The sequence below is a fragment of the Lycorma delicatula genome, chromosome 4 (assembly GCF_047948215.1).
Source record: "Lycorma delicatula isolate Av1 chromosome 4, ASM4794821v1, whole genome shotgun sequence".
NCBI lineage: Eukaryota > Metazoa > Arthropoda > Insecta > Hemiptera > Fulgoridae > Lycorma > Lycorma delicatula.
The window spans coordinates 50826235-50851386 of record NC_134458.1 but is presented as its reverse complement, the minus strand read 5'-3'; the positions used below and the strand labels follow the sequence as shown (position 1 = coordinate 50851386).

Here is a 25152-nt window from a genome sequence, read left to right as displayed (position 1 = left end):
CTGTTTGTTTTTACCTTTTTGTTTGTTTTATATGGCTTATTTTCTAATATATACACTTCCTTTAGTGTCTAACAAAAATAATGATTGTTTAACAATCGAAATGGCAATTTAGTGTTAGATTTGATAATAAATGTTTATAAATAGTTTATAAATATTATATTTATATTTATAAATATCATAATCATATTTCTTAATTTACATTATTAATGTTAACAGTTAGCATTGTTATATATACCTTTTTTGTTATAATTGTTGAATAATATGCCACCTTGGTTCAATACCTCCTTAGGTTTAATTCTAGATATTTTATTATTTGCTGGTTCATCAAATAAATAAAAATCTTTATTTCATTTTTAATAACAACTATAAAAGAGAAATTCACAGAAAAAAGGATAAGGAAAACAGAAGTTCAACAGCAAAAGTCGTATCTGAATTTAATTCAAAATTCATGAAAACAGTAATTATAAAAGAAATAGAAAAAGAAAAGTAGCACATAGAATAATAAAACTTATTTATATAAATTGGTAGATAACTTCAGAAAAAAAAAGGAATAATGATCATGGTTGAAGCATAATTAAAATGGGGGTTATGATAATGATGTGGGGAGATAGGCCCTCAGCTTAATGACTTCTAACCTTGCCGGGGTAAAAGTATGGTAGTATATTACACCAAACATGTGATCGATTGTAAATTCTATGCGATACATAGTGGCATTAACCCCCCCCCCCTCCCACACCATAGCTAATATATATATATAAAAAACTTAAAGACTAAAACAAAACTTAAACATTATAAAACTGTAGTTCAGCCAGAAGTCACCTACGGAAGCGAGACCCTTTTCAGAATCACTCAGAAAAACCGAATCGATAAAATTCTCTCTTAAAAGTTTTGGAGGGAGACCTACTGAATAAATTTCATTAATATATCATTACCTTCCCTCCTGTTTCACCAACTAAACACAGAATTGAGTAATGTGAATTTGTACTCTTCAAGGAAGGTTTCAACCAATGAGGCCAATGATTCAAGAGTTTCAAACTACCGTCAACTGAAATTTTCTAACAAGTTTTAATTCTGTTCTATGCGCTTATTGATACAACGGATGGTTTGATTTCATATTTAAGTTAATCAACCCTACCTACAAACTAAATCATATCTAAACACCTACTACAGACAATTACTAGAAATCAGTGCATGCTCTTTATGAAGAGACATTTTTTATTTACAATATATTTACTCTTTCTTTACTTTGCTATTAAGATATTGGTTTCTATTAAAAAAAAAAATTAATATGTTTTTTTATCACATTCCAAGATTGTGCTACACATTAAATCTACTTACATTAAAAGAATAACGATAAATTAATTAAAACATTTTGTAATGAAATGTAATATTTGTGTGGCTGCATGCCAATATTTAGGTTATTTATCTTTTATAAATTTTAAAATTAAAAAAGGAAAAACTATGATAGTGAAATTTAGTTACTACCTATCAGTAATTCTATGATATTTGTATCTTTTATTTTATAGCTGCCAGTGCCAGTGGGGGGTCGTACACCATTACATGAAGCAGTAAAAGGTGGACATATTACATGTGTTAAAATACTATTGGAAAAAGATGCAAATGTAAATGCATCAGATGAAAATAGTCTAAGCCCTTTATTATTGGCAAGTGCAGAGGTAACATCTGGCAATAACAAAATTTTAAACATTGAAAGGTATTATTTTTATGGAATATTATTTATACAATTTAAATTAAACATTTTATTTATTTTTTATTATTCAGCAGTTTGTATTCCCAGTTGCAGAACAAAGTATAACAACGGTAAAAAAAAGTTCAGCATTGTTAAAAATAATTATACAATTATTTAAATTTTAAACAGATCCAGGTGAATCATCAACAAATTGGGTTAATCAATCTTTCAAAATTGCCTATTAGATAACAAAAAGAAACATGTACGTAATCTAGTATGAGATATAGATTGATTCTGAAAATAATACAATTGTTCTCAATGATAATAAGCATTACATTCTTGGTCCACTAGGGAAAAATTGGATTGAGTGATCCAATGCCTTCTTCATAAAACAAATGTACTATGACACATCAGTAAGACTAGGGAAAAAATTCACATGATATTCAGCTCTACAAATGATATCTTCACTCTGTTCATAATTGTAGTGGGAATGATAATCATTATATTGCCAGGAGGTAACTCTGATGGAGCAACTGATACTATACGTGGTTTACTTAGTCATCCGTAACCATTGACCAGAGATGTCAGTATGACAGAAAACATCATACAAACAGAACACTGATAATTCAACATAAACAATTAATTATTAAATTCAACATTGACAATCCTTTATACATATACTAGTGTTCAAAAAGTGATTTAAATTTTGGGAAAATGAGCAAGTTAAAATAGTCGTTAGATTAGCCTCCATTATGTAATTCACATAAATGAATACAATGTTGCATGCTTTTAAACATATATTGTAATGTTTGTTGAGGAATTGCAGCGACATGTCATTCAGTTTTGCTCTGCAATTCAGGGATGGTGAGAGAATGACTTTTGTATGTAACATCCTTAAGGTATCCCCACAAGAAAAAGTCAGGAAGGAATAAATCAGGAGACCATGGGGGCCAAAATCCCTTTGAAATCACTTGTCCAAAAAAACACTGATGAAATTCATAGTGTTATTTATTGGCTTAGCATTGTTCTGCTGAAACTACATGTACTCTAGCTGGTCTGCAGGAATAGATTTTACGAATTGCTGCACTTTCTGTATGTAGCACTCAGTGTTCATTGAGCCATGAAAGAATGTCATGAAGATTCGCTATGTGACATTGCAATTGCATGCCAAACACCCACTTTTTGTCTGTGCAAAGGAGACTCGTGCAGCTGATGTGGATTTTCTGTACACCAAACAGGTGAATTCTGTGTATTGATGTATCTATCGAGGTGTAACTGTGCTTCATCAGACCATTGATCGAGTTCTTCCCCACCTGGTGGAACCATCAGCCACGTCAACTATAATTGGCATACAGTGCCTGGACATGCTTGAACATTATCTTATGCCACAATTACAACACGGTTTGGGCACAGAATTCATTTTTCAGCAAGATGCTACACTATCACATTATCATTATGCAGTTGTCCCATTTCTCAATGGCAAAGTGGCGACTTTGATTGAATGTGGTGGAACAATTTCCTGACCACTATGATCGCCTGATTTAACTCCAGTAGAGTTTTCTGTATGGAATTACATTAAAGGCAGAATGTTTGTTCCCCTGCTTCCAGGAAATGTTGACGAGCTGTGGTACCAGATAACAAACAGTCGCCACCATAGATCCAAGACATGCTTCATAGGATTTGGCAGGAAACTGATTACAGATGGGACATCTGCAGTGTTACAAAAGGTAGCCATATTGAACATTTATAAATGTAACTTGAAGATATAATGTATTTAGTGTTCTGTCAAACATTTCTGTAAGTTATTTACTTTTTTTATTATTAAAGGTTACTTTTATATAACTAATTTAGAAATACTCTGTATATACATTCAGTACCATGCAGTATCATGACCTCACAGTTATTTATTTTGTTTCAGATATGAGAATATCGTGAATCAATTAGTTTCAAAAGGCGCTAATGTTAACATGACTAATGAAATTACAAAATGTACTCCATTGCATTATTCGGTAGAAATCGGTTCAGTTACAGCAACCACCATCCTTATCTAAAAAGGTGCTAGTATTAGCTCTACAGAAGAAAACGGTGAGACATGTTTGCATGTTTCAGCTAAATTCGGCAACATTGATGTTCTTCATGTTATCTTAATGAATGACTGTAAAAATATTATTAATTATCCTGACCAGGTCAGCATCTTACATTCTCTATTTAAATCCTTTTTTTTTTTTTAATTCATATATTCCAATAATTTTACTGGTATTTTTTTTTAGATATGATTACATGTAACTTTGGCAGATATGGATTTAGAATGTGGTCAAACAATTTCTTGATTTAGAATAAAATATTTAACATATAAATGGTACTAAACATATACTATTAAATGTATATACTATTAATGTATTCATTACTTATGAATAAATATGTGATGAAAAAGCATTCATAAATGTACTCATTATTGATCTACTTATAAAAAAAAAAAAAATACATCAAAAGCATGCATAATTAAGTAGTCAGAAAATAGTTCATGAATTTAAAAAAATCTGGATTCAATATGGCCCTAGGAAAAGCAAAATAAAGCAGACCATTCAAAAGAAAAAAAATACAATACCAAACAAACATAATGCTCCTAGAATATAAACTGATCTGCTCACACTGCTTAAGTAAGACATCGTTCAAATGGAATTCAGCTTTAATAAAAAATAAAATAAGCGTTTAAGGTCTCCATGGTAACATATAATCAACATTTGCTGGCTGTCTTGTAGACCGCTGATCACAAATCCACTAACATTAAGAACAACCTTGTTTTAAACACGCAAAACTGCATTTATATTTTAATACTCATTATGAAATAAATAAACATACATAACAATAATATAAGTGTAATAGATCCAGTTCAATTCCATTACTATTTTTGATCACATTTTAAATGTTAGGATATTGATATTCATGATTTTATTGTATTTTAAAAAACAACCATACATTTTATTTTAAAATGAAAAATTATAAAAATGTTACCTGTATATTATAAGAGAATTTAACTTAGGTCAAAATCTAGCTCAGATACAATTAAGGTTTCTGTAACTTTTACCTTAAAATAAAGTGAACTGTATACTATTTTTAAAATGTTTTCATTTCCTAAACATTTGTTGACCTAATTTAGAAATTCCATGATTCTCTTGTTGGAAGTAAAATAAAGCAATTTCTTCTTCATTTAATTGACCGATAAAGAATTAATGATTTCATTGTAATAACATTTTGAGTACTGTATTCTGAAAAAAATTGTTTGATTACCTGCTTATATGATATAACATGCCAAACCTCAGTTTTTCATTGTGTAATGGTCATTCAAAGATCTGGCAAGAATTATTTACAGTCCACATCTGATTGTTGACATGGCTCGATAAATGAAACCATGTTTCATCTGAAAAAACCGTCACATGAAGATTGTCTTCTTTTTTATTAAATGTTTATTTAGTGCTCTGTGCGTACTACTCCTTGAGATTTCTGTTTGTCGAGCCAATTTTCTGGTAGAGTTGTTGGGACTTTCAGCTATGCGATTACAAATACCATCTAACGTTTTCTCTGTAGGATAGATGGTCTTCTGTACTCGAGTGCATCATTGACGTATCCACTTTCTTGGAACTTATTTTTAATTTTCACACAGCATTATGATATGAAACAACAATGTCTGGTAACTTCTGATAAAACATCTCGTTCATACATTCTGTATACTCATTACCACAACAAAATATATTTTCAATAAAAAGATGCAATCTTCAAGCAAGCTAAAACACTGTCACAATGGAAACAAAAGCTTCAGCAATTATAGAAATAAAAAATATAGTCAACAATGAAAATGCAAAATAACCAAGTATAAAGTAAACTGTTTCATTAGTGACAATATCAAATAACAAATAAATTGTATCTTAGTGATTAAGATCCAGGTACACTTCAGTTTAAGTCCACAGTTACATTTGGCAGACTGTAAAATATATTTCATTATACATCTTATATGTCTTTCAATGTTTTGTAGGAAGGTTATACACCAATGGATAGAGCAGCATTCAGTGGCAACAAGGAGTGTCTAAATATCTTATTAAATAATGGTGGTGATTTAACTGCTGAAACACATACTGGTCTCACTGTTGATGAAATATTTACATATTTGCCACGTCCTGAAGATTTCTTGATCAAAATACTAGATTCTAAAATTACTCCAAATGATGTACCAATCAATGATCATAGATTTAAGGTAAAAAAATTATTCTTATTTAAAAAAAAGTTATTTTAAGCTTATCAATGATTTATTTATTTTACATAAAAATTCTTAATTAGTTCATGAATTTTTTAAAAAACCTTGTTTTAAACAAAACAGACACGTCATGCCAAAAGGTTCTGTGTATGATTATATATATATATATATATATTAGGAATGAATTGAAGCTTGACTTTACTAGATAGGTATTATGTACAGCATCAGACAGGACCTGAATTTCCTATTCAGTGGGTAAGTCCATCAATGAACCCTATTCTACATCAAACTACACAATATTAAGCAGATAATAACCATAAAGGAACATAAATTTAGTAGAATCAACCTAAAATTCACAGAATGGGGATGAATGGATCAAGAGTAATGGGAAAGGGTTGTTTTTTTTGGGGGGAGCATTAGATAACCCGACTTTACCTGATAGAATCTTGATCAAATCCTTATATCAAGAAGTGCTTAGTGGTATTAGACTTGCACTCAAAGAATTGATAATAAAGAAGGGATCAAGGGTTAGGAAAAGAAACGGTGAAAAAGGATGATCTTCCAATCTTGATAACTTTATCTTTTTGATAATCTGAGGGTGAGATTTGATTAAGATAATGGTTACATCAATGACCAGCATGTAACTACCATCAAGTAACCAGTATAAATTGATTATTTCTGATCAACGAGTGAGTCATTGTGACCTATAAATAACTGATTTACAGAATTAAAAAACTAATGGATTATTCAATGTGTAATGAACAAGACGGCAGCCAAATTACAGTAGTAGTAAATCCTAAAAATTATTAAACATCAGTACAGTTCACTCAATTATTCATAATGCTCCGCATATAAAAAAAAAAAAACTGTAAACAATAATAAGCAAGATAAATTCCAAACAGTTTATCATATAGAAATCAAACTTCATGCTTTTGGCTACCTTAATTTCTGATAAAAGAAATGAATCTTTTTAAAGTGTAATTACATAATGAGGCCTTGATCCATCATTATGAGCTGGAATCCAAACGACGTAGCATGAACAAATTTCTGAATTTGGCAGTGAGGAATTTCAACTCAATTTCTGATGAAAAGAATGAAATTTTTAAAGTATAACTTATATGAGGCCTTGATCCATCATTATGAGCCAGAATACAATCAAGATAGCATGACCACAAGTATCTCAATTTGGCAGCAAGGAAAAAATTCAAGACCGACAGTCAACCGATTAAAGTGATACCAAAGAAAATTTTCTGAGATTATCTGTTTGCAACATCTCCCACAAATTAAAAAGAAGCAGTTTTTATGTCAAATGTTCTCACCTATTTTATCTAAAAAATTAACATTCTTTACAATTTTTCATAATGATTAATAATTGGCACTGACATTAAATTTTTAAGACTAGGCACTCTGTGACTGTGACTGAACATTAATGTATGACTATTTTTTTAAATGTGTTGCGTTTCAATAAGACCACATTCTTGTTGATTCTGTAAAAAAAAAAATGTGTTCTTATCTTTATCTGTGTGGATAATGATTTTAATTATCAATCCCTACAGTGAACACATTGAAGATCAATTTTGCAGAGCAGAACATCTGCATTTTAGTGGGCTTGGCACACTTGCTGATGTACATGTGCAAAAAAAGAGCGAACAGGAAATCACTTCACACCTGATTTTCTTTTGCAGACTTGGCATTGTATGCATAAACATTGTTGCTTATAATTTTACATATAAATTATAAATATAATCTAACCAAACTTAACCTTTGCTCACTAACCTTGACTAATTAACAGTAATGTTTTGATTACTGAAATAATAAATAATAGCAATAATTACTCAAAACATTAATTATTAAGTACTCAAAACATTACTCTTAATTATTCAAGGTTAATATCAATATTTCCTGTTATTTTGAGTTATTTCCAGATGAAAAACTTGCAAACTTTTGAGAGGGAGAAATGAAAAAGTACCTAGAAATTAAAAAAAACATGTATGAAAATGTTCGTTTACTCAACATTAGTAATGGGTTAAATATAACATAGCCAACCAAAACCTTACATGAATAAAAATAAATAAATAGAATAATAAAAATCACTTCCTGATGAAAAGGCATTAACTTTCTTCACTAAAATTAAAATTTTGTACAAAAGACTGACCATTAAATCCCAGATATTATTATTATAAAAATTTAAACTCTGAATTCTGTTGTAGTAACAGAAGCATTCGTAACTTTCCTAACCGTCCACAGTTAAAAGAACAAGGAATATCTGAGAATGCTGATTTGCAGAAACCTAAACTGTAGAGGATCCAAATTACCTTAGAACTACAGACGTAGTAGTAAACATTGTAATAGGTTTTATTCACTAACAACAAATAAACATGGATTATTCCAGATTTCAGCTGTTTGAAACCTTTTCTCCATCATTATTTTATTTAGCCTGAATTGTACTATAATGTTGTTTTCATTTAAGTATTTATTTGAGTAATTCTTGTGTTTCAGTAAGTGTTTCAATAATTCCAATAATTAACTTTTAGAAGATTTAATATCAAACTTGAGAGAATCATGTTTATTTTATTATTTTTTTAAGTACTAATCTGACATGTTTGCATTAAAAAATTGTCAGATATTTGAAACTGTAGAAGTGTTTTAATTTTGTACATTACATGATTTTTCTTTCTCTTGTTAATTAATTGTAAATGTTATTAATATTTGATGCTTAACAATAATTTTGGTTTTTATAGGTGAAGAGAAAAGATTAATGGATAAAGAAGGCGTTTCTCTTCCATCTCATTATCCATTAACAAAACAAGAAGAAAGGGAATTAAAGAGGATTCGTCGAAAGATAAGAAATAAGATCTCAGTTCAGGACTCAAGAAAGAGGAAGAAGGAATATGTGGATGGCTTAGAGGACAGGTATGTATTGTATTATGTTGCTTTTTTCTTATTAATATATTTAAATGCAAGGAAAAATTATGATTTTAATATAATATTACATTATATATAAATATATATATATAATAGAATATATAGAATAGAATAGAATTTTATGCCTACATTTAAAATTCAAGGTCAAGTTTACCATCGCATAGGAAGTTTATTGCCAGCACCTGATATTGGCCACCAATTTTTACAAATTTACTCTATAAAATTTCTCAATAAAACTTCTCTTCGTACAAATATTGTTCCAAACCAAGGAACTAATACCAGCACTCCAGCAAGTTTTGCTGGATTATAATAATTTGATCAGAGAGTTTAAATGCAATATTGACAACACACCTTTGGGTAATGTGGAAAATTTATAATTTATAATTCATGCTGATCATGTACTTGTTAATCAGCATAGGGATCGCTATAATGCTCCAACTACTAATGAAGTTGCTGTTTGCTGGCCGATGAAGATAAAGGACCTAGAGATATCTTAAATTGTCATTAAGGTCAAATGCAACGTGTGTCGGAGCTTCATTGCTGTTATAATCCTTTATAATATTCCCTTATGTTTTTGAAGGGCGAAGATGGTTATTATCTAACTTTTGTTAATAATTAACAAAATAAAAGTTTCCTGTATGCAATTTTATACTTATTGACTTATGGTTCAAGATAACATTTATAATTTTTTACATTATTACTGAAACGTATTTAATCAATATTGTGTTAACATAATGGCCAAAATATCGCTGAAATATTAGCTTTTGTTCATAATAACAAAAAAAAAAATTACATATTGATGATTACATTCATCTTTGAGATACTGTGCAAGAAGACACCATTAATGCTAACAACATGGGTCAAAGTGTCATATACTTCCTCATCTTTCACTGCTTCACCACGGTATATGTATGAAAAATCTCAAGATGCTATGACATACTTGTGTTAATATGGGTATCTAGATTTATTTATAACTTTTACGTACAATCCTTAATGGCCAGAAATAAAAAACGACCTATTCATTGGTCTAAAATCTAGACACATTATATTCAGAGTTTACCATTTGAAAATGAAAAACGTCCTAGACCTTATTAACAAAAAAGAAATATTTGGTTCAGTCAGCTGCTATGCACTAAGTGTCAAATGGCAAAAATGAGGCTTACCTCATTATCACATATTGGTATGTTAGTAACTAAAATATGATCTGACGAAATTGATCTTGCATATCTGCTGAACTTCCTGATAAAACTGTTCACCCATTATTATATGACATTGTAAACATCAGAGTAGAGTTTTGTCCCTTGAGTTAGATTATTGGATTAAAAACTTAAAACTTGCAAACCGCTAATCTGTTTAAAAGCTCTTTGTCAGACTGTACAAGCTCATTTAAATATAAAATCTTTTCATTGAAACAATATTACTCCGAGACAGTATAGGAATCTACACCAGCAGGGATGTTATTTATTTAACCTTCTATATATTCAACTACTTCTGTCAGACAATTTTTATAAATAAAACATCAAATATCATTACCTTATATTTCTACAGACATTATTTTAACAAATTAATACTCCCTATAAATATTGTAGAAAATGTACACTGACGGTTGCCTTACTTTATGCTATGAAAAATCTGGGGCAGGTTTTATTGGGGATGTGTTCTGTTTTCTGAGTAGATTCTTGTATTTTTTTGCTGAAATTCTGACCACTGAACTCTTCTATGTCTTTGGTTGGGTAAAAGACTTTACACCTTCAACTTTAATTAGAAACAAAATATACAAACTGGATCAGAAAAGTGATATGATTTTAAACAGAACAATTTACACACAAATACTAAAACTTATAATAATAAATTTGAAACACATCCTTTTAAAACACATTAAAAATTTTTATTTTTTAATAGGTTGTCAGTAACAGCTGATCAGCAGTTAAATTTAGTGTCTAACATTTGAATATTCATTTGAGCAGTGTTTGTACTGTTATTGTTTGGTCAGTCATTCACTGTGGGTGATACCATAAATATTTTTTCATTTGGATAGTTGACAAACATGTTATTAATCAATGGTAAAGTAAATAAAAATTGATTGGCTGCTGTGTGTGTGTGTGTGTGTGCACATGAGAGAGAGAGAGAGTATATATATATATATATATATATATATATATGTGTGTGTGTGTGTGTGTGTGTGTGTGTGTGTGTGTGTATGTGTGTGTGTGTGTGTGTGTGTGTGTGTGTGTGTGTGTGTGTGTGTGTGTGTGTGTGTGTGTGTGTGTGTGTGTGTGTGTGTGTGTGTGTGTGTGTGTGGATACCAGGAAAATTATCCAAATTGAAGAGTACTGGATTGTAAAACAGTTGAGGTATTTGAGAAGCAAGTTTGAGAAACAGGTATGCTTAAATCACAACGATTTGATGCTGGTCGTGAAAATTTTGTGAGAAATGCCAATGCTGAAGAAGCAGTATTTAATGAATTACAATTAGTTCCCATCTCAAGCACCAAAAGGTTGTTACATCGCTTCCATGCTCTTAATCAAGTGTGTGGTGAACGTAATGGGAGCAACAACTATACCTATTTCATACAACATGAACTAAACATCATAAATCAGAACTATTGCTATCTGATTTTGATAAACGGATGAAATTCTGTCGATGGTTAATTAAAAAATGTGAATATCTTCCTGATTTTCTAAGTAATATTATAATTACTGATGAATCCTGTTTTACAAGAATGCCATTGTAAATTATTGAAACACACACTTGGGGAGAAGAAAATTCCCATTAGATTGCTTATTAAATGGCTACCTTAATCTCCCAATCTCACGACAGTGGACTTTTTCCTTTGGGGTTGGATGAAGTCGTTAGTACATTCCGCTTGTATTGGCACGCAAGAAGAATTTAGATATCATATAATAGAAGCTGGAGCTACTGTTAAGAATAATAATGATGCTATTAGGCATGCCCAGCTAGCATGAATTCGCCAAACTGAACTATACACTGAATAGAATGGTGGCCACATTGAGCAACTGCTTTAAAAAAAATGTTTGCAGTTTTTCTAGGAACCATTTTAATAATTAATCATTTTTAGAAAAAACCAAAAAGTGTGATTTTTAATTTTTTAAATCTATTTTTTATTCATTTGTTTCTGTTATTGATTAGTTTTCTATTTATTTTCATTTACATTATGTTGTTGAAACACTAATGAAAATTGTTCTGTTTAAAATCATATCACTTTTCCGATCCAGTTTATGTGTTTTGTTTCTAATTGAACTAGGTTTGTTTGTCTGTCTTTCTAAAGATGTGCATATGTGTATTTTCAATCAGCCATATACATTTTGTAAGCATTTTTTTCTCTGTGATTATTAATATAACTTTTTTCTTTTAACTAGTGAAACATTTTATACAGTTTTTATATTATATTTTTCAGTTTTTAAATAACTTGCTTCATAATAATGGTAAAAATCTAGCCTTATCAGATTAGAATTGAAGTGCCTACTATCTAGGATTAGACTGTTTACTAGGTAAACCTTTTTACTTCCAAGTGACCACAATTCTACTATTGTAAACAATTTAATTCCATTGTAAACAATTTTTTCCAAAATACAAAAAAATCCATACTTTTTAATACAGATCAACATTTACTCATTTTGTGAAATGAAAAACAATTCTAAATATTTACCACATTTAGTATCCAGTTAGTAATTGTTTTTTTGTAGCCCATGTTCATTTAGGATAAGCAGTTTCTGCCATTATTTGGCATTTTCTGAGCAATAATTATTTTGATCAAAAATGGTTATTTTTGGAGATTAATTAAACTATTTTTTTCTTGATGTGAATAAGAATTTAAACAAATCTAACTCTGTATTATAATTTATTTATTTCATTAACTGTAAATATTATTGCATGTTAGCCAAGATCCAATTATAAATGGTTAAATGACTAATATTATAATAATTAATTGTATATTTTGTAAACAGAAAATTATTAAATTATAATTCATTTACCAAAGTGCGAAACCAAAGACCAAATAAAGCAAGTAAAGACATTTGTTGAACCCAAAATCAAACAAAAGAAATCAGAACTGATGTTTACTTTGACAATATTTAATTTTATCCTAACATTGCTTCAAAAATAAAAATAATTACAAGTGAATAAGTAGAAATAAAATATTTAACAAAATTTATACGACCCCCAAAATTGTTTTCATTGTTATATAAATTAAATTATTATTATTTCAAATAAGTGATATTTTTTACTTTATATATATTTATTATTATTATTATTACTATTATTATTTCCGATTATTCCCCTTAAGGAGAGCACGTGAAACTTGAGTCAATCATGGCTTTAATCCTTCTTCTCTATCCTATATATGTGAGAACAACTGTTATACACTGACAAAAGGTTTACCTATGGGTTCACCTATTTCTGCAATTATTTAATTCATGACATATTAAGTGCTATTATGGATGAGATATATACATGATATTTTGGTTATATATAATTCAGTTATAAATAATGAACATTTGTTCATTATGAAAACTTAATAACTATAATGATAATTTAAAGTTTACGTGTGAAATAGAAAAGAACAGAAAATCACCCATGGTCACAAAAAAATATATGTAAAAATCTGATGTTTAGAGAGCTTAGGGCTTTACATTATACAAGGAACAATGATAAACTTAAAAAAGAAATGTATGTAATAAAACAAATAGCAGTATTTAATGGTTTTGATGTTGGAGGTATAGATAAAATATATTGAAAGCAGAGAATTAAGTACCGTGATAGTTTTACACAACTGCAACAAGAAAATAGCACAGAGATTAGTAATAGTTTTTTCTTAAAATGCAGTTATACAAATAAAATAATAGACAAAATTACTGATATTTATGATAAAGATAAATGTAAAAAAGCTTACAAACTAAACAACCATATAAAATATTTAAGTAATAATAATAATAGTAATAAAGTAATGGAGAGGATTTAAGTGGAATGTATAAAATTAAATGTAATGAATGCAATAAAATTTATATTGGTAAAACTAACACTTTTACAAAATGAGGTTTATGTAACATTACAATGCTTACAGAAATGGAAAGAGAGGTGTATCTAATATGGCCGACTATTTGTTGTTGTGAGGGCATAGTGTTACTGATTGTAAAAATAATTTAGAAATTTTGGAAATTTGAAACAGCAGTAGAAGAATGGGTACACTTGAAAAGTATTATATTTATAAACTTAAACAAAAGTATGAAATGATTCATCAGATCGTTTTTGAAGATGATGATTTTATTAAGGACGTAGTGGATTGTAACAGTGGGCAACATTGTTTACGTACATAGTTGCATGATGTTTTAAATTTATTATCATTCCAGTTGGCATTGATTTATGTTGTTCAAGTCTTCTGTTGTTCTGGTTTGAAGTTTATGTTTTATAATATTTGACTTTTATTCATTAATTTTTGTTTTTATTGATGTATTTTTATAATTTTGTACCGACTGATGGTGCAGGATACCGCGAAAGTTAACTTTTGGTATTAGTTTTTCAAGTTCTGTTACTGTGTTTGTTGGTTGTTTTTGTTATTTGGCACAGTGGTCAGTCAGTATGTTGATGAAATATTTGAATTTTTAGAAAGTTATTTTTACATGTAAATTCTGGGCAAATTCAGCTCATCTTCTAATACGATTTGACATAATAATTTCTGGATGATGATATCGCCCAGAAGAAACAAAAAAGAGACATATTTATAAGTAATATAATTATAAACACATAAAACACTTCAGATATTATTCTACTAATAATATAATTAGAATAATAGTCAATACTCTTAGCATATCCACCTAACAGTGGATATGCATACCCCAATTCTGCAGTATACTTGCTTTTTATTAAAATGTTTAATGCCATGTTGTAGAATAATTATATATTGTTTTCTTTTCTTTTTTTTTTACAGAGATGTGCTCCAGTCGTCAGTCGTGCTGGTATAACATGGATCCAGTTATGTGTTCTTTCCATCGCATCATTTATTGGCATTGCATCTATTTTCTCTGCTTGCATCCTATGTTGCTCTTATACTAGGTATCCAATGAAAAGTTAATCAAGTATTTATATTTTTCTCTACCAAAGTTTGATTCTTTTCTTTAATTTTAGTGTCTATTATAGTACTACATAGGCAACAACCCTTTTTTTGTGTGTTCACACTGTTTATATTTCTTTGTGCAAAGAAAGAAAAATTCTCAGTGTTTCACTGTACATAATCTAACCACTGTGAATTCCCAAATATGGAACCTCGTTTGCAAAATGGTAAAAAGAAATGAATCTTTTTCTTCTCTTTTTTAATCAATTAATAAATGCTTAGCATTCTTGAACACAATGTAATTATTTTCATTAATAGTTTTTGTGTATTCATGTCTTCAAACATATACTTAAAAAACCGTGTTTTTAAATATTTTTGCATAAAAAACTTAATGTATAGGCATAGGATGATAAGATTTTGATTACATCATGTAGATCATTACATCAGGTAGATTTTAGATACTTTTCTAATTAATTAAACGTATTTTTAAAAATAAAACCTTAAAAACATGAAAAATAAAATTTAAAAATTTTAAAAAACATACGACTACCTTAAAAACATGAAATAATTAAATAACAGTATTTTTACCTTATAATGCTCTGTGACATTGTGATATTGTTTTTAAGACAATAAAATTTAAGATTTTGATTGACCGTCATGTGTCACCTGTAGATTGCATAGATAAGCGTTATTTATCATCACAGTTATGCACGATGGTTAATCAAAATCTTAAATTTTATTGTCTTAAAAATAATATCACAGTTGTTTAGTTGTGGTTTTTAAAATTTTTAATTTTATTTTTTTTTATTTCTCACCTTATTAAAGCAAACATATATTTTTTCAAAAATAATCATTCCTAATTGAAATAGATATTTTCTTAACAAAATATTAAAAAAAAACCAGAAATAACTTGTTACCATTTTGCCCCAAAAAGCCCAATTAAGCAAGGGTAGAACAATGAAAAATATCTCATTAGCAGATTTCACTAACACGTCAAGTTAGGTTAAACTAAAAAGAACAAGTGATAAAATTTTGTCTTGATAGAATTAAAATTATTTTAGTGATAAAATTAAAAATGTTAAAAACCCACGAAGCAGTTTTTGAAGAAACATATCTATTACAGCGCCCCCTGGTAGCTTGTAACCGTAAAACTAATCTAAGAACCTGCTCTGTGGTGATACCTATGTAATGCAGAAAACCGCATCAAAATTGACCTGTTTTAGAGAAACACTTCTATTGCAGCACCCCCTGTTGGCTTATAACCGTAAAACTAATCTAAAAACCTGCTCTGAGGTGATACCTATGTAATGCATAAACCGCATAAAAACTGGTCCAGTAGTTTTTGAAGAAAATGGTAACACACACGTATACAAAACCTCTTACCCCAAATGCATACACTGTTTCCGTTCCATCATGGGCAAAAAACTACTCGATCAGTCAACAAAAAATTTACCTGTGTTTCTTGACATAACTGAGACGTTTTTTGGTATTTACGTATTAACGCCACCGCAGCTACAGCTTTATTTAAAATTAAGTATTTATTTTATTGAGTCTCTTTATTAATTTTAAGAAATGGTTATTTATATTTATTTATTTTATAAATATAATTTAACCAAACTTACCCTATGCTCGCTATGCTCGCTATCCTTGACTAATTAACACCGTAATTATTTGAGTATTTATTTAATAAATTCAGTAATTATTAAATAATAAATAATTGCAATAATTACTGAATTTATTAAATAAATACTCAAAAAATTACGGTGTTAATTAGTCAAGGTTAGCGAGCGAAGCGAGCGTAGGTTAAGTTTGGTTAAACTATATTTATAAAATAAATATATTAAAATTAATAAAGAGACTATTTTGAATCTATGTTAAACTCTATATCGGCCCATTTTCCACCGAAATCCGATTGACTACTTTGTTTTTAAATAAAGCTGTAGCTGCAGTGGCGTTAATACGTAAGTACCAGTTTTTTTTTAGATATATCATAAAAAAAAAAAATGCATTAAAATTGACCCGACTGTTTTAGAGAAACACATCTACTTCAGTGCCCCTTGATAGCCTATAACTGTAAAACATGTCTAAGAACCTGCTCTGAAGTGACACCTATGTATTGCAAAAAACCACATTGAAATCTGTCCAGTAGTTTTTGGCAAAAATGGTAACAGACATACACACACACACACACAACCTCTTACCCCAAATGCATGTACCGTCTCCATTACATCATGGGTAAAGAGTTAAAAATAATTTACTTAAAAATTATCCCCCCCATCTCACTCTCTCTCTCTCTCTCTCTCTGTCTGTCTGTCTGTATGTGTGTGTGTGTGTGTGTGTGTGTGTGTTTTTTTATATGATTAGAATAATCAGTCATTAAATTCTGATTAAATTAATAAATTAAATTCATTAAATTCTGAATATATTTATTATTATGTGTAAAATAAAAAGGTTGTTAAAACACAAATTATGAAATTTATAGAATAAAATGTATTATTTAAAAAAAATATGTTTATAAAAATGTAACAGCTTATTTTTAATTTAATAATTAAACATAAATGAAATAATAAAAATATTCTTTGTTACAAGAATTTCTAATCTTTCTAAGATTTGTATATTGTTCTATTTACAACTTTCTACCTAAAATATTTAACTTTTACACATTTTTGAAAATTACGTATAATGTTCGAATTATAGCCTTGATCACATTTTTAGAAGTCAACCTTGATTGATCTGTTTATACTCCTTTTGTCATTTTCTGTATGTAAATCATTAATTGCTGTAGAGTTTCATTTGTTTAACTTTTTGATAAAGAAAAATAATTACAACAGAACTATTAAAAACCAACCAAAAAACTAGGTGTGACTGAACTGAATAAAGGGTAACATAATAAATGTGTACAATATAGGTAATTAACATATGTTCATAAGGTGTAGATACACCTGACCCATTAAATGTTGTAACACAACTGAAATAAATTAGTATTGCAGTTTTAGTGGTACATAATATTTGATAAAATATTAATACACGTTTTATTAATGTGTTTTACAAATTATATGCCTAATAATTTTAATTTTTAGATTCAGTTGATAAAAAGTTAATATTTATTATATGTATTGAATAAAAGTTAATGTTAATTATAATTTATTGCATCAGATATTTAAAATTGAGCATGAATAATGATGAAACTATGTAACAACATATGTGTGAATAAATGATATCAGTACTGTAAACAAAATTATTATTTTTCAGGTGACCTGGAGATATTAAACTAGCTACTGCATTCAATATTTTAATTTTCATTATCATATGTATATTGATTGTGTAAATCACATGTAATAAAATATTTGTCATACCAGATTTACAGTATGTGAAACAGGTTTTTATCAATAACTAGAACTGATAAAATATGTTAATTTTAAAGATACGTATACCGGGAGATATTTAAGTATGGAAACAGCTTTATACTGCATAACTGAGAGATATTTGGAGGCAAAAAGAAGGAGGCTGAGAGGTATTTGGAGGGTTCATATTGTTTCATACAGTCTGCATTATGGTGGGTTTTTTAATTTTTATCTGCTGTATTAAATCAAACTTAATTTTTTTTAAATAGAAGCTATATGAAACATGTTTTTGATCTTAAATTTTACTAGAAAAATGATGGTGAAATTCATTTTTCTGTTAATGCCTTTGTTATATACTTATAAGCATTCAAAGTTGCAATGAGTATAATTCATAATTCCAAGTAGCTTATAAGGGTGATATTTATTTGTATTAAGAATTTTTTTGAACTGAAAAATAACTGATATCATGTTGGACAACAGCTTCCCCAATCGATGAATGAGAATTCACAAAGGTCTGCATTCATCTAATGACTTTGCATCAGTTGTGATGGTTCTTTGTCTTCTGTTGCAAGGACAATTTTTTACAGTACCGGTTTCTTCAAATCACTGTACTGTCTTGATCACAGTTGATTTACTTATTTGTTCTCTGTTTGGAAATCTATTATTAAATCAATCATCTACCTCTTGTAAAGGCTGAACTCTGTCATTATACCTGTACATCATCAATAGAGTTATTCGTTTGGTTTCACCTAAAGAAGGCATTGTTATTTGTTTAATATTTAATAAACGTAAATAAATGAACAAGGAAACTAATAATAAAACTTTCACCAAACATCAAATTTGAACCGTAGGTAGGCCTACAACTTAATTTTTACTAGTTCTATCAAATTTTACATCACAAGCAAGTATGTTTGTGTAAGTAAAAAGGTGAAGTGAGGAGTTAATAAGTCGCATTATTTCAATGTAATACAAACCATTTTGTTATAAATTAACAGCTGATTTACTCAACTAAATATGTAATATATTTTTTAAGTAAAAAGTATTTCCTGCTGATTTGTTTCATTTATGATAAGTAACAAATGTCAGCTGCTATTATCACTGGAAGTTAATTTTTATTTAGAAAATAATATCAGTTGATATAGTCGTTTAATTTGTTGTGTTGTGAATTATTAGTAATTGTTTATTATTATCATCAATATTATAGCACTGTTTAATCTTTGTTATTGTATGTATTATAAATGTAAAATGCTATTTTACCTTGTTTTATAGTTAACACGATTTTTCTGTCATTGGAGATTTGAATGCTTTTAATTTGATAATGAAGGCATTAACAGAAAAACATTGTTTTTCTTGTAAAATTTTAAATTGAAATCATGTGTCCATCCACCGTGCTATTTAAAAGAATTAAATTTGATTCAATGTGGCAGATAAAAATTAAAAACCCACCACAATGCAGTTTTTTTTAATTGTGTAGAACCCCTTTTCTTTCTATCTCCAATTAACTTTCAGGTATGCAGTATAAAGATGTTTCCATACTTAAATATCACCTGGTATAAAAATAATATTACATTCTACAACATAAGATATAATTCAAAGTAATTTTTTTTTTATAAGTAGAATAATTATATTATAAATTAGGAAGTAACTTACGAAGTACTTAAGTTAAAAATCAAGAAACGAACACAGATGTGAAGAAAATTGTGAAATTTAGTTGAATTTAAATTAGATGTTGTGAGTGGGTTGTATTTTTGAAACAGGAATTGTGAAACAAAACAAGCAGGTATTAAAAGTAATCATTTCAGGATGTAAAAAAAGACAACAGTAGAGGAGAAATTATTGATATGATGAAAGAGATCAGAAAGAAAGTAGTATTGTGTAAATGACCTTGCCATGCTGATGAATTTCAATCCTGGTATAGGTTCAGGGTGACAATTGAAATAAAATGTTCATCTAATGAAGTAATTTTGTCATAAATAATATCATTTATAAAAACATTTTATACCTATGTAAAGTTTGTCTATATCTAATCTATTTATTAGTTTAATTCTTATTAAAATATCAGAGATTTAAGTTTTGTTTCAATTTATTGAGCTACTTCTCTACAGCCCTCTATCAGATCTGTATTTGTATTTTAGGAGGGATTAGGAGTCCTGGATTTACCCATCAGGCACTTCAGCCATTAGATGTATTGTTCAGCCACTGGTCAGAAAACAGTCATCTCTCGTCAGATCACAGTGGCTCTACAAGTCTTTACAACCTCACCATGGACTTAGTATCTTATCTACACCCACAAGACCCTTATTGGGAAGAATGGATCATGGATTAGGAAAAGGGATGGATAATGAGAAAGTATAATCTAAAAAGAGAGGAACTGCAATACCAAGAAAACAGCCCTGTATAAAAGTCTGTCCAGGTAGCAGACACCATCCTGTTCACAACCATTCAGATAATTGGGGATTTTTTACTGAGGATGAAAGCAGTACATTATTGTTCAACAATATTTATTGAAAACTTAGTTTTCCTCTCGAAATAAAGATCAGGCAAAATACAAGCTCAGATTTCCTAAAAAAACAAAAAAAACATTATATAAACCCATCCCTGGATTTGTGTATTGTTATTTGTGAGATATAATTTAATATAAATTGTTCAAGCTGACTTTCATTGTAGGAATTCAAATCACAACAGTGATTTGAATTCTTTGCCAGAATTTTATATCACATTTTATTTTCAGTGGTACAGATAGTAAACATATTGAAAATCAGAATTTAATCATTGTATTTTGACATCTGGATGTTCTCCTTATTAACATTCCCAGTTTCAAGCTCACCATTTTTTATCATTGTTAATAATTTTGTTGTCTTATAACTCAAAATTATTTTTTTGTCTTTCCACTTATCATTACTTATTTCTTTCCACGTATTCATTCTTAAATTTCTTTGTAATTTAATTCTTTATTGTTACTGACTTCATTCACAACTTAAAGCATTTATTTTTATGTAATACGAAATTTGTTAATAAAGTAATGAGACTGGTTCAGGAAAACTTATTATTTACAGTTCAATTATACATGGACTCTTTATCACCTTCGAAATAGTTCCCTTGGGAAGCCACACAACACTTCAAACGGTATTCCCACTCTTCATAGCAGTGTTGAAACTCAGAAACCGGAATATCCTTCAGATGGTTGGTTACATTATTTTTAATGTTTTCTACTGTTCCAAAATGCCATCCTTTGAGGTGTTTTTTTTAAAGTCAGTTACAGGAAAAAGTGGCAGGGACTCAAGTCAGGTGAATAAGGTGGTTGAGGAATTACAGGAATGTTTTTCTTTGCCAAAAACTCATTAACTGAGAGTGCAACATGACAAGGTGCATTAAATGCAGATCCTTTGATGGCAACTCTTTTCCACAGTCTTTCAAGAATTTCTAGGTAAACATATTCATTTACAGTCTGTCCTGTAGGCAAAAACTACTTATGGACAATGCCATTACTAAAGAAGAAACAAATTAGCATGGTTCTGATTTTTTATTTGCTCATTTTTGCTTTTTTGGGATGTAGTGAGTTTGAAGTGTGCCACTCCTTGCTTTGACATTTTGTTTCTGGGTTGTACTCAAATATATGAGATTTGTCATCAGTAATAACATTTTTTTTTAGAAAATCAGGATCAGTTTCAATTTGCCCTGGAAGGTCGCGGCATATTTCCACCCTGTTGTTTTTCTGTTCAGCAGTGAGGTTTTGTGGGACCAATTTTGCACAAACTTTTTTCATGTCCAATTCATTTATCAAAATTTAATGTACTGTGGTAAATTAAATTGTTCTGTAATCATTCTGACAGCTAATTGCCGGTCGTACCGTATCAATTCTGTGATTCGCTCAACATTGTCATCACTTTTTGACATTAATGGTCTTTCAGAGCATGGATCATCTTCAACTGATTCCTGGCCATCTGAAAATGCTTTAAACCCCCTAAAAACTTGGGCTCATGGCAGATCGTCATCTCCATACGCCCTTTTCAGTTGTGAAAGAGTTTCAGTAGCATTCTCACAGAGTTTAACACAAAACTTGATTGCACAATGTTGCTCATAATTAGTATCACTCATTTTTGTAATGCACAACAAAAACTCGTTACACAAAAATTTTGTTTACGTCTAAGATGGCAATAATAGACTAAAAATATTAATACGTAATATAAATCAGCTGTTCATATAACCATAAGTTTATTAGTAACTTTACAGTGTTGCCACTTTGACTGCCAAAAAAAAACTAGTCTCATTATTTTATTTACAGACCTCGTATGCTACTTGTATGAGAAATTAATCTATGCCATAAATTTTGCCATGTTATTTTAATGTACATGAATTTTATATTTTACAATTATAACTTGTACAGTAATTTTTTACAAGTAAAGTTTTTCAGAAAATTATTTTGGAACAGTGGAGATTCGAACTTTTGGAATTTTAACTTGCAATTATTACAAAAGAGAGTTTTCTGAATTATTTGAAGGAAATTTATAAAACCATGTCCTTCAAACTCTAAAATATAATTTTGGTTTGTGAAAAATGTTAGTAGTAGTTATTAATAGCAAATATAATTTAAACGTAACTGATACATACCATATTATATTTACATAGTTTGTAATATAAATATTTTTACGTTTTAGTGAAAATAGATTTTTTTTTACATTATCATTACTTTGTGGCTTTCTGGTATTAATATGTCATTATGTACTATTAATATGTCCTATTTCTAGTATTTAATATTGATATAATATGGCTACAAAGTTTAAAAGTAGTCTCTAAATATATATAATGAATAAGAAACATTACATCTGTAGGTAATTAATTCTTAAGTTATAATATTTAGATTTTTACTTCAGAAAATAATGTGTGTGTCACAAAATGTATGATATGAATTTCTGTTTACCAGTTTAGTAGATATGTCCTATAAAAAAAAAAACCATTAAAATTCAAAATGAGTACTAGCTTGTACCATTAATCATCAGGTTTACTAACATTTATCACAGGATTGTATGTTAATATTTTTATTGTTTTCTATTTTAATTATTAAGCATTATATTTAATTTTGCACTCACAATAAATTTTTGTCCACCCAGAATAAAATATAAAATATTTTCTTGTTGAAGCTATACTATAATAAAATGTTAAATATTTTTTTCTAGGTGGCAGAGATTTCGGTGATGTTTGTGAGTTATACCAATTAATAGTATATATACATATCATGTTTATTTTAATTTTAATAGACTCGTAGTTATATTACAAACTACAAAAATACAGATTAAAGTGAAAATTAATTTTTGTATTATTTAATAAAAAAATAGTTATTACAATGGATCAAGTTAAGACTAAGTAAATATTTAAAATTTTTTTTTTGTATTATATTGTATAAATGTTATTACTATTACCCGTTATGAATTTTGCTGAAAACATTTCCTATTTTACGAATTCATTCATAAAATTTGATTTGATATAAAAATGTTTAAGTAATCTTGTAACCTAGATGAAGTCTTTTTTATCTTTGAAAAAAGATTCTATTTTATAAACACCAGTTTTTTTTGTTTTTTTTTTATTAATTTATTAAATATGTGTTGTTGCCATATTAAAAATGTTTTAGTCATTTGTTGATGTTTGATATTTGTGTATTTACTATTTTATTTTTAAAATAGGCTGTATTATTTTTGTAATCAAATGTATTTTTTCTGTAAGTTATGTATATACCTTTTTTACTATGTATTTTCTTTTAATGGTAAGTTTTTTTAATGTAAGATAATTATTGTGTGATATAAATTTCTTAATGTATTTTATGTATTTTTGTACATTTGATTATTTTTAAAGAAATAGTATTTACGTTTATTCTTTCTTGTGTTGTTTTTTTTTTTACCTTTTGCCTTTGTGTTCGGATAAAAATTTGTGTTTAATCAAAGATCACTTGGTTTTTTGTTCATATTGCCTATGGAACAGTATATTGTAACCCACAAATTGAGTTGATAAACGATTATATTTTTTAAAGCAACAGTTACTAAGTTGTTATCAAAAAAAAATTTCTAAAGTGTGTAATTTAACAAACTCTGCCTACTGATCTTTAATTACTCAAGGTAGATCCCAGTGGGAACACAGTATTTCCTCATAATAGAAGTATCTCATAAACTAAGTGTTAGACATTTCCTTATTTATGTCCTTATGAAATACTAAAATTATCTTAGTATATATTTTATATTACTTATTAAAATTTATTACTATTATAGTGCGCGCGCGCAGACACACACAGAGAGATTGAGAGAGCGAGAGAGAGAGAGACAGACAGACAGAATACTAGTATGAAAACATGAGGTTTAATCTTCACTTTGACTTTAACCCCTTTAGTCCAAGTTGAGGCAGAACCTCACTCACGCTATGTTTTCCAAGATTACCCCCTCTTTGTAGTTAAATTTTCACACTGAAAGAGTACATTTACTTCAAAATACATAGGATACATGGGTTTGAGATGAGTCCAAAATTAGAACAAAGAACCAACAAAGCTACTGAAGTTTAAACCTCACGTGTGTTTCACGACTACATTAATGAACAGCTATTTTCAATGATGAATGTGTGATCACGTAAATTTACATTTTGAAATACTTAATTTAGTGAAAAATTCATAGTAAAACATATGCTTTAGATGCTACATGAGGTCCTATCTTATTCGTTATAGTTTGTTATTTAATGAACATTTACTATAGACTGTTGATGACGTCATGGGGAATCCTGTCTCTTATAACATGATGTCAGCTGTCAATTATTCTTTAAATCAAATAATAATTATTTGTTAGTATTGGTTTAGATAGATATTATAATATCTCTATTGATAGATATTGAT

The 25152-nt window shown here is 28.7% G+C and overlaps 1 protein-coding gene across 4 annotated transcripts; it reads left to right on the top strand.

The window, feature by feature from the left end:
* The first annotated feature begins 3612 nt into the window (after positions 1-3612).
* LOC142323384 (ankyrin repeat and SAM domain-containing protein 6-like) lies at positions 3613-23997 on the top strand. Of its 4 annotated transcripts, none has more exons than XM_075362942.1 (6): positions 3613-3876; positions 5724-5942; positions 8684-8855; positions 14815-14939; positions 18190-18303; positions 23459-23997. In XM_075362942.1, the coding sequence occupies exons 1-3, from the start codon at positions 3838-3840 to the stop codon at positions 8699-8701; spliced, it is 276 nt and encodes a 91-aa protein (XP_075219057.1). In that variant the 5' UTR covers positions 3613-3837; the 3' UTR covers positions 8702-8855; positions 14815-14939; positions 18190-18303; positions 23459-23997. The 4 variants fall into 4 exon arrangements, with proteins under 4 accessions (XP_075219057.1, XP_075219058.1, XP_075219060.1 ...); XM_075362943.1 differs by having other exon boundaries at positions 18190-18316; XM_075362945.1 differs by lacking the exon at positions 18190-18303.
* The last annotated feature ends 1155 nt before the right edge of the window (positions 23998-25152 follow it).

Coding starts and splice junctions, on each gene's coding strand:
- LOC142323384 (XM_075362945.1), top strand. CDS start 3,838: ATGAATGACTGTAAAAATATTATTAATTATCCTGACCAG. Junction 3,877..5,723: donor TTATTAATTATCCTGACCAG/GTCAGCATCTTA, acceptor AATGTTTTGTAG/GAAGGTTATACACCAATGGA.